Source organism: Silene latifolia, chromosome 9, assembly GCF_048544455.1.
Source record: "Silene latifolia isolate original U9 population chromosome 9, ASM4854445v1, whole genome shotgun sequence".
NCBI lineage: Eukaryota > Viridiplantae > Streptophyta > Magnoliopsida > Caryophyllales > Caryophyllaceae > Silene > Silene latifolia.
Window position 1 is genome coordinate 69,418,342 of NC_133534.1, and position 11,326 is coordinate 69,429,667.

Here is an 11,326-nt window from a genome sequence, read left to right on the forward strand (position 1 = left end):
TATATGGAGTAGATGGGTTGATTTTCTCTTCCAAATTTTCGGCCCAAAGGAACCGAAATGATAAGGATTAAAATCCTTATTTTCGGTTATTTCAAAAATGTATAAAATGTGTTAAATATAAATTGTCATCTAGTGAGGATCGATCCCACAACCTCTTGGTTCGAGTACCCTCACTATTACCACTATGACACATTCATCTTGTTGATATTAAATATAACCGATTACATTTAATTACGAATTAACATATTAATTCGTCCAAGCTAACATTACATACATTTAATTAAATATAACTTATTATATTCAATTTACGAATTGACAGTTAATTCGTCTCAACTAATATTATTTAATCTTCATTAAATAATTGTCTCATCAACACATTGACTAACTGTTGAGTCATATAAGGCATCAATGTGATTATATTTCTATAACCACATCTCTCAAACACATCCTATAGGTGTGACCTTTAGGGACCAGTTGATCACCGCTATCTGTATGATAATAACGTCAAACTTTCTAGCAAGCCAACCGTTATTAGGTAATCGTTAATCAACTTATTAAAATACGAAGTATACCCTTGTGAACCTGTAAGAGATTTACAAATGTTATCACACTAATTTGTGGAGGATACAAGCTCCAACAAACTCCCACTTGACCTCACAAGTGTATGTGCGATAACCGATTCTCATATCCTAAAATTTCTCCCACTCAATGTAAAACAATTTGCAAATCCGTATTCACAAAGGTCGTATTTTACAAGCGATCATTATCAAGAGTGGTTTCCCCGACTAGAGAGTAACTTAACTGAAAAACGAATAATCATTCGAGCATGGCCATGCATTTCAGTTACAACTCCTCGAGTGGCCCTGAGAAATAACTATACCTGATAAAGCTTGGATATTTTCCTCAACTCGAATCCTGCATATATAAGCACAGTATGAAATGACCCAGAAAAAATCTACTTAGCCTCCAGTTACGGCAGACCGTGAGAAAGAAACCAAAGTCACCCAAAAACTGCCTTAATCTCAAGAGACAGTCGATAGTCAAAAGAATCGACTCTAGGAACACAATGGATTTCCTATCCACGACCTGGCACCAAATGTTTTTAAACATTTAGGACTCCATTACGTTGTCACAAAAATTTGTCCTACGAGGTATCGTTATAATCTCGTATTTGTGATCGATCAGTCAACAGTTTGACTTATGGCTCGTTGAACCCACCATCAATCGACTGCACAATATAATAGACGGAGTTATCAGCTCACATGGGTGATTACGGACCAAATAAATATAATGTAATTCAGTTCACTTTGTGGCGTTCAATGTTGTCAGTACAATACACATGAAAAACAAAATATTATAATAAAACGATGAAGTTATAAATAGTATATGAAAAAGATATGTATCAAATCCATAATCAACTACTACAACTCAGGAACACGTTTAATTCCCATGGAGATAACGTGCCCTTCATGCTTATCATAATTCAGTAGTAGAATCTGCTACAACATCCTGTTTGGAATTCTTCCAGCTGACCGCAACACCATTAAGAGTGAAGACGAACCCGGACTGAGATTTTGAATCATCTCGATCCGTTTGGAAGCTAGCATCTGCAGAATCGGTTGCGCATAGCTTAGTATCTCCTCCATAAGTCAATACCCAATCCTTAGTCCTCCGTAGCTACATGGATTCTTTTGGTACCGACTCGTCATACTCAATGCATATGCCACGTCTGGACGTGTGCATATCATGGCATACATGATTGATTCTATTGCAGATGCATATGGAACACGACTCATGCGCTCAATCCTTTCAGGCGTCGTGGGTGACTGAGACTTGCTCAACTGCATCCCAGACGTCATTGGAAGGTTCCCCTTCTTGGAGTTGGTCATGCTGAACTTCTCAAGAATCTTATCCAAATAAGACTCCTGACTAAGTGATAACGTCCGTCGTGATCTATCTCGGTAGATACGGATTCCTAAAATGCGTTGTGCCTCACCCAGATCTTTCATCTGGAAATGGTTCTTCAACCATTCTTTAACCGAAGATAGGAGAGGAATGTCATTCCCAATCAGGAGTATGTCATCGACATACAATATCAAGAATACAATCTTGCTCCCACTCGACTTGATATATAAGCATGGTTCTTCGACCGATCGAGTGAAACCATACTCTTTTATCACCTGGTCGAAAAGATGATTCCAACTCCGAGAAGCTTGCTTAAGTCCATAAATGGAACGCTTAAGCTTGTATACTTTCTTAGGATGTTCAGGATCTATGAAACCTTCGGGTTGCACCATGTACAACTCTTCCTCCAAATAACCGTTTAAGAAGGCGGTTTTCACATCCATTTGCCAAATTTCATAATCATGAAAAGCGGAAATCGCTAAGATTATCCGAATGGAACGTAGCATGACTACAGGTGCAAAAATCTCATCATAATGCAATCCGTGCACTTGAGTGAAACCTTTTGCCACTAGTCGTGCCTTATAGGTATCTGGTTGCGCGTCTACAGAATGCTTTATTTTGTAAAGCCATTTGCACTGTAGAGGTATTACAGTTATATAAACCCTCAAATCAAAGATCTCGAAGATATTTAACATTTCCTCCTCAATACCCAATGCTCTCAAAGCCTCGATCGACACACAGTTAGTCGCGGCCATGCGCCTCTCCTCTAACACAAGGAAGGTGTTCCTCTGAGCTTCACTTTAAAACTCAATACCCGGGTATCCTGAAGTTATGATGGCAGGTGGTGTTTCTGGTTCCTCGCGGACTTGCCTCCCAACGGTGTTGCGACCGTTTGTTTTAGACCTCGACATGCTACAAAACTGATTCATATAACGAAATACCGGATGGTGAAGATGAGAACCAAAAAAACTTGGAAATAAATGGGAATTCCCAAACACTACTAATTGATTAACAATAATTTAAAAAAAAAAAGATTTGACATAGTGTCCTTTAAATTTTATCAAACCAAGATTTACTCAAAATACAACCTTTCCAAAAAATGAAGTATTTGTGAAATTATGCAACAATTCACCCCAATTAATATCATGAGGAACAAATTCATCACACTTTTGACATCATTCCGTCTAGAATTTATCCCAAATCAAAATTCTAGACGGAATGTTGAGAGCTTTCGAGACGGAAATTTCAATGTAAGACTTCACAAGTTATGATTAATAAAAATTAAGGTGACATGGAGCAATTAAAACATGTTGTTGTTTTGGTAAAAAATTTACCGACTATTGATTAAATTTAGTGAGTGATAGTGATTAATCTATGGCATATGACGGAATTAATGCAATGAATTTAACGTACGAATGAACAACGAAATAAGAGAGTGACACGAGGAATTTTGGTGACGCGGAAAATCCGATGTGGGAACAACCGCGGGGGGAGTCGGTATCCCACCAATTTGGCACTATAATCGGAATTATGCAAGTAAGAAGATACAAGGACTAATTTTATATTGGGATATTGCTAGATGGTAGACGAAATTGCGTGAGTATGAGCGTTGAGGTGTGTGGAATGAGATGATCTCTAATTGTGACTTGCTTCTCTTTATATAGTTTTTGTCTTGCTAGGATTGAGTCCACATTGTTTTCCTGCGTCTGCTCCTGGATTCCTGCGTCTGCTCCTGTAAAGTAGGGGGTAGTTGCTTGATAATAGGAGGTGGTTGGTTGACTCCTTCTTACGTGGGCTTTGTTTATAAAATATCTTATATGTGTTTGTTTGCTTTGACTAATCCAATGGTCCCTACCTTTTCCAACTCACCAATCCCTTTCTTTCCTTTCCTCCAATGAAATGGTGACACCTCATCAAGGATAAAAAGTGATATTTTTATCCCCAACAATTGCCCCCAAATTTCCGTCTCAATATATTTTAGGCGTGAATTTCTTCTTCGAGGCGCTAAAAACCGACAGGATTTGACAATGCTGCCGACTTCGAACTTCCCCTCAATTAATCTTCTCTTACCGTCACTTTATTTTCCTAGCTCTGCATAATTGCCGCTGGGACTTTTTGCCTCTGACCAAGCTTTTGCCCCCAGGTTCTGGCAAACCCACGGTTGCACTTGCTGCGGTTCCGACTCTGAGGGAGAAGAAACGTGCTGTAGATGTCTCCAAGCCAGCCGGGAAGAGAAAAAATGTCCATGCCTCTGCTTCTGGTACTCGTGCAAAAAAGGAAATCTGCCTCTGGTTCAACCAAGGAGCAAGTTCCCATTGAGGTCACTCCTCTTGCTACGAAACCTCATATTCCTGGATATGTTCCGCCTCGTGCTTTATCTTTGTTTCTACACATCCCCTGCTTCTGAATTGAACCCTGCTTCTGAGTCCAACCCTGCTTCTGAGTCTCCTGTCTCTGGGTCCCCTGCTCCCGGGGGTCCCTCCGAAGTAGCACTCAGATTCCCAGGAGATTTTGGCTGGTCGATATCTACACGAGACCTGAGTCTGCTTGGTCGGATGTTGTTTCCTGCTCCTAGGTCTGCTGAGAAGAGAAAGGCAGATTCTGGTTCTGTATATGGATCAGTGCCAGAAAGAGGGCTTACTCCTGATTCGGCCACAAGGTCTATTCCCATTGAGATTACTTCACTTGCAACCATGCCCCCAATCGATGGGTCTGCTCCACCATTTGACTTTGCTCCTGTTTCTGGGACTATTCCTGTTTCTGGGTCTAACTCTACACCTGGATCCCCCGCTGCTGGTGAATGATGGATCCAGCTAGTGGATGCTAGGTCCAGCCTTCTCCTCACTCTATTGTTCTGCGTCTGGTCGGCATAGCTGATTCTGGTACTGAGAATCTCTGGCAAAACTTGCTTGCACAGTTTATATGCATCTGGTACTTGAGAAATGTTAGTAATACAACCTAGGTGTATGCGATGACCTTCTAATGCATGATCTAGCGATCTAACCAATGTAGACACGTTATGAACTTATATGTCAGGAATGCAATGTTTATCAATGTGTCGTGAGAATGATCATGTTTGAGCGTGTGTTGCGAGTGTCGCAGGTGTTCTATCGTTTGCTTTGTATCTTGCCGTTTCTGGCGTACTTTTGATTTGTGCATGCACGTCGGTTGTTTGCCATCGCTGTCTGATTATTGGCTAAGGGGTCTAGTACGCCCACTCGTTCAGAGAAGCCAAGCTTGCGTGGGTGCTAATGCATCGCGGGAGACTGACTGTCCCGTTTGTACGTGCTTAGCCACGGACACACGCCTTCTGTAGTAAATACAGACCCTACCAGATTAGTTTGCATTTTTATTCACTTGGCCATTTATTTGAAAGACATTAAAAAGGGAACTTCTTTACTTAAAATACTTGAAGTTTTTTACTAACTTAAGAAACTTTCAGAATCAGGAAATATCAGGGCCAGAATACATATAAGGTCTTTTCAGAACCAGAAAATGTTGAGATTGAAATACGTGAAGGAAATTTTCAGAACCAGAAAATGTTGAACTTAAAATATATGCAGAAAATTTTCAGAACCAGAAAATGTTGAACTCAGAATATATGCAGAAAATTTTCAGAACTAGAAAATGTTAAATTCAGACTAGATGCAAAAAGTTTTCAGAACCATAAAAATATTCAGAGCTAGAGAATGTTCAAAGCAAAATCTAGAACCTGGCCGAGCGTTCAGACGGTAGGCCGAGTACCCGATTCTTGACCATCGGGGTGGTCGACATGTGCGTGCCTCTGACAGGCGTCGCACCTTTTTGAAAATTCTATAGCATCTTTGCGCACTGTGGGCTAAAAGTATCTCTACCTCAGTACTTTATTGGACAGGCTCCTGCCCCCTGCATGGTTTCCATATTCTCCACTGTGGAGAGCATGCAAAACAGCCTGAGACTCTTCCCGATCCAGGCATCTGAGGTAGGGTCCAACGAGGGATTTCCTCCTTTTTATCTGTTGGCAAGGTGTCATTCTGCAGCCAGTCCAGGTACGGTTTCCTCCAGTCAGGAGTATCTTCTTTACTTCTGGTGCTGCACAACACTCCTGCTTCCTTCTTAGGTTTTAATATCGCTGGCTCCAACATGTGGACAATTGGTATTGTGGAGATGGCTCCTGCTTTGAAGGTTGCCCCCAAGGTGGCTAGCACATCTACTTCTGCGTTCTAGTCTCTGGGGATTTGTTTGATGTTGAACTTGGCAAATCTGAGGGTCGACTCCTTTGCTATATCTAGGTATGCCATCATCCTGGAGGTGTCTGATTTTCAGATCCAGAGCTAGCCTCGGACCCAGGATCAAGGCCTCATATTATACTTCGTTGTTTGTGGCTTTGAATTCACATCGTATAGCCTGGACTATGAGATCTCCCTGGGTGATTTGAGGACCAATCCTACTCTTGCTCTTCTTGCGTTGGAGGCTTCGTGCACATGTAGCTCCCACACTTGTTCTCCTTTGTCTTCCTCCAGATTCAGAATGTCCTGCTCTGCCTGGGTCTGGTCCCTGCAGGAAGCGGAGACTTAATGACATAGTGTACTGGATGTTGTGACCCCTCCTGCTCTCGTACTAGCACTGCACTTGCTGCTGCTTATGTGACTGACATATACAGGAATCGTTGCTCCCCTGGCTCTGGTTTCGACAGGAGTGGCGGAGTTCTGAGATAATGTTTCAATTCCTTAAATGCTTTCTCGTGCTCCTCTATCCACTCGAATCTTTGAGTCTTCCTCTGGGGGTAGGTCTGCGTCGTCCTTCCCTTCTGTGCTTCCAGACACCTTATTCTCGCTTCTGCTGTAGGGTCCTGATCTTTCTCTCCTCTTTTCCACCGGGGCTTTTCTGGATACTGGTTCTGAATCGTAAGTTCCTCTTACAGGTGCAGAGTTTTCCTCTAGCCTCATGACAGCAATCGCCTTTGATTGTACCTCCTCAAAGGTAGTGCACGGATGTATGGTCAGGTCTTTGTATAGCTCTGAATTCTGGTGCAGTCCTCGGCGGAAGGCTTGTATAGCGGTCGCTATATCGCACCTCGGGATTGACACCTTCTGTTTATAGAACCTGTTGGATATGTAAACACCCACTCCTTATAAGAAAATTGAGAAATTGTAAGAGTGCAGAAAGAAAATGACTAACTTCTAAATTTGAGTTAACAGTTTAACAGTGAGGATGAAACTATGGAGTAAAAGGGACAGTTTTGGGATATAATTATCAAACTACCTTCCACAGCAAGCACAGGAAGTTAACTTAATAATTTGGGTTGTTTAACTCAAGAAAACCACAGCTCAACACAGGTATACTCGAGTTGAAACAGACAACAAAACTCAAACATCCCATAGCAAGCACAGGAATGTTATTGTCTTGTTACCAGGTTCTTATTCAACACTCACAGCAAGCACAAAGTGTTAATAAGCCTGACTCTAAACTAGGTACTAAACACAAGATTGAGAGATTTGAATTGAGAGTAAAACTCAGGTTTTCATTCATAAAAATCAGCTGCCCTAACAGTCTGATGCAAGAGTCCTTATATAGGCCTTGTCTTTAGGTTAAACATGAAAGAAAAATTTCATCTAAGGGCCAAGATTGTCCCACATATGAGGACAAGTTCAGTTAACTACTATATTACAGCAGCAAAAGATCATAAATGTAAGCTAGGATGGAAACAAAAAGAGATTGCAGAGGAAAGTCTGGTGACAGTGACATCTTTGTAGTCTTCCATGCTCTTCTGTGTCAGTTGTTGCTTTTCTGTGCACATGAGGACGAGTGGTCTCCTTTGGTCTTGACTTGGGACCAAGGCATCTTCTGAAATATAGAAAATGAAGTTCTCCACACAGCTCCTTCTTGGTTTGTCCAGAAATGGCAATGCTACTTTATGGAATCTCTCCTTTTCTACAACTTGCTTTCAACCTGGCTTTTCAATACTTTGCAATGAGAATTAGACCTGGCTCCTTAGGACTTTTTGGTTCTCACATGAGTGTTCTATCAGCTGGCCATGGTGGCAACTGATGATTTGCCTTGTACTGATACTTGTGACTCAAAAAAATGGACTGGTTAGTGGCCAAGTAGGAGTAGTTGTTGCCTGTTATTGCCTGAGTTGCTGGACCCTGGATTTGTTGATTGCCCTGCTTACGAGCTCCTGCATCAACCCCTCCTGGTTGAACAGGGCTTGTCCTCAAGCCTGTAATCCCCTCATCTCCTGAGTCTTCATAGTATGGACTGAGATCACCCACATTGAAAGTTCCATGTACTCCATAGTCACCTGGCAAATCAATCTTGTATGCATTTGGCCCAATCTTTTCAACAACCTCAAATGGACCATCTGATCAAGGCACGAGCTTGTTCTTTCTCTTTGCTGGAAACCTTTCCTTTCTTAGATGTATCCACACCAGATCTCCTGGTTCAAACTCTTTCTTTCCCTTAAACACCTTAAGATGTTTCTGGTATTGCTCATTTGTCCTTTCAATCTGCCTCTTCACTGTTTCATGTAGCTTCAGCAATTGCTCAGCTCTTTTCTTGGCATCCATGTTGATGTCTTCCTTTGGTACATAAGATAAATCCAGGGGCATAAGTGGATAAACCCCATAGACTATCTCAAAAGGACTGTGTCCAGTTGCAGATGATGGTGCTCTGTTGAATGCAAACTTTATTGCTGCTAATTTCAGGTCCCAATCTTTCAGGGTTTTTCTAACAAGACACCTTAAAATCCTTCCCAAGGTCCTATTAGTGACCTCGGTTTGGCCATCGGTTTGGGGGTGGTGAGAGGTACTGAACAAGATCTTAGTTTTAAGCAACTTCCATAGAGTCTTCCAAAAATATCCCATCAATTTTGTGTCCCTGTCTGATACAATTGTTTTTGGAATTCCGTGGAGCCTCACAATCTCCCTTAAGAATAGTTCAGCAACACTTGCTGCATCTTCTGTCTTTTTGCAAGCTACAAAGTGAGCCATCTTACTGAATCTGTCCACCACAACCATCACAGAATACTTTCCTCTTTGTCTCCTTGGTAGGGCCACAATTAAGTCTATGCTTATATCTTCCCATGGCTTGCTTGGCACTGGCAGGGGAGTGTATGGACCAGGTTGGAAGGAACTTTTGGAAAGCTGGCATTTTGAGCACCTTCTGAGGATAACTTGGACATCACCCATTATTCTTGGCCAATAGAACTGGTCCTGCAATATTTCTAAGGTCTTCTGGACACCAAAATGTCCTCCTAGTCCCCCTGAGTGGACCTCCCTGATCAAGAGATCCCTGTAAGACCCCCTTGGAACACACAAATTGTTGCCCTGGAATAGAAAGCCCTCCTGTAGCAGATACTTGCTTCCTTGGTTTCTATGCCCTTCAGTTTGAGTGATCCACTCCTCTGAAAAGTCAGGATCTTCTTTATACATTTCCTTCATGAATTCAAACCCAAGAACTTTGCTGGACATGATTGAAAGCAAGGAATGCCTTCTTGATAATGCATTTGCTACTACATTTTTCTTGCCTTCCTTGTACTTACTGGAGAAGGTAAAGGATTGCAAAAATTCTACCCATTTGGCATGCCTGAAATTTAGTTTGTGCTGGCCATTGATGTATTTTAATGCTTCATGATCAGAGTGCAGCACAAATGGGTTAGGTTTCAGGTAATGACTCCAATGCATCAAGGCCCTGATAATTGCATAAAACTATTTATCATAGGTGGAATATTTTAATTTGGCCCCATTTAACTTCTCACTGAAATATGCCACATGCTTCTAGCTTTGAATCAGTACTGCTTCAATTCCCACCCCACTAGCATCACATTCCACTTCAAATAACTGGTCGAAATCAGGTAGCTTTAGGATAAGAGTGTCACACATGAGCTGCTTGATTTTTTCAAAAGACTGCTGAGCTTGTTCAGTCCATTGAAACTCCCCCTTCCTCATACATTCAGTGATGGGTGCCACCATTGTGCTGAAGTTCATAATAAATCTTCCGTAGAAGGATGCTAACCCATGAAAAATCCTTACTTCAGTCACTGTATTAGGAATTGGCCAAGATTGCATTGCTGCAATTTTCTCTTGGTCAAAAGAAATGCCCCTTCCTGATATTAGATATCCCAGGAATGCAACCTCCTCAACCATAAAGGTGTATTTCTCCAGCTTGCCATACAGCTTCTGCTCTCTGAGGATTTCAAACACCACTTCAAGATGTTTAAGATGCTCTCCCTTGCTGCTGCTATACACCAGTATGTCATCAAAGTAGATAACAGCAAACTTGCCCAAACATGGCCTCAACACTTCAGTCATCAATCTCATGAAGGTGCTGGGTGCATTTGACAGTCCAAAAGGCATTACAAGCCATTCATATAGACCATGTTTTGTTTTGAAGGCAGTCTTCCATTCATCCCCTTCCCTAATCCTCACTTGATGGTAACCTTGCCTTAAGTCATATTTAGAAAATATGCTGGCACCACTTAATTCATCAAGCATATCATCTAACCTAGGGATTGGGAACCTATACTTGACTATAATATTATTTATAGCTCTGCTATTTGTGCACATCCTCCAGGTGCCATCTTTTTTTGGTACGAGAAGTGCAGGGACTGCACATGGACTAAGAGATTCCCTCACAAATCCTTTTGTCATCAGTTCCTCAATCTAATGCTGCAATTCTTTTGTAGCATTTGGATCACACCTGTAAGCTGGCTTGTTTGGGAGTACTGAACCAGGAACGAGATCAATGTGGTGTTCAATGCCTCTCAATGGAGGTAACCCACTACGCAGCTCATCTGGAAACACTTCTTGAAACCTTTGAATCAAACGAGCAACATCAGTAGGTACAACTGTGCTCTCCTCTTTGCTTAGTTCTTTAGATAGCAACATTAGAATTGGCTGTTCTTGCCTGATCTCTCTAATCACGGCTACCTCAGATAAGAACAGTACACCATTCACTTCTTCTGACACATTAGGACTCCCATAGTCTCTCTGGTTTGGTGGCAATGGGGTCAAGGTGACCTTCTTGCCTTGATGCTTGAATATGTATACATTATCCTTCCCCTGGTGTGTGGTATTCCTGTCATATTCCCAAGGTCTCCCAAGCAACAAGTGACATGCATCCATGGGTACCACATCACACAACACTTCATCCTTGTACATTTTCCTAATGAAGAAGGAGATAATGCACTACTTGTCAACTCTCACCCCTGAATCCTTATTTATCCATCTCAATTTATAAGGGTTAGGGTGTTCTTGTGTTGGTAAGCCCAGCTTGCTAACCATAGTGGTAGAGGCAACATTAGTGCAGCTGCCCCCATCAATAATGAGGTTACAAACTCTTCCCTGGATAATACATCTACTGCTGAATATCATAGATCTCTGGTCAGTCTCTAAGGGGGCTTGCTGAGAGTGCATGACCCTCCAAAGGAACAGGCTGTGCC

The 11,326-nt window shown here is 41.8% G+C and overlaps 1 protein-coding gene across 1 annotated transcript; it reads right to left on the reverse strand.

Moving 5' to 3' along the window:
- Positions 1-10,547: 10,547 nt before the first annotated feature.
- LOC141601174 (uncharacterized) lies at positions 10,548-11,045 on the reverse strand. The gene has a single exon (XM_074421444.1). It carries the CDS (start codon positions 11,043-11,045, stop codon positions 10,548-10,550), a length of 498 nt encoding a protein of 165 aa, XP_074277545.1.
- Positions 11,046-11,326: the final 281 nt, after the last annotated feature.

Bases quoted from the DNA above. Each gene is read 5' to 3' on its own strand.
- LOC141601174 (XM_074421444.1), bottom strand. From the start codon at position 11,045: ATGTACAAGGATGAAGTGTTGTGTGATGTGGTACCCATGGATGCATGT.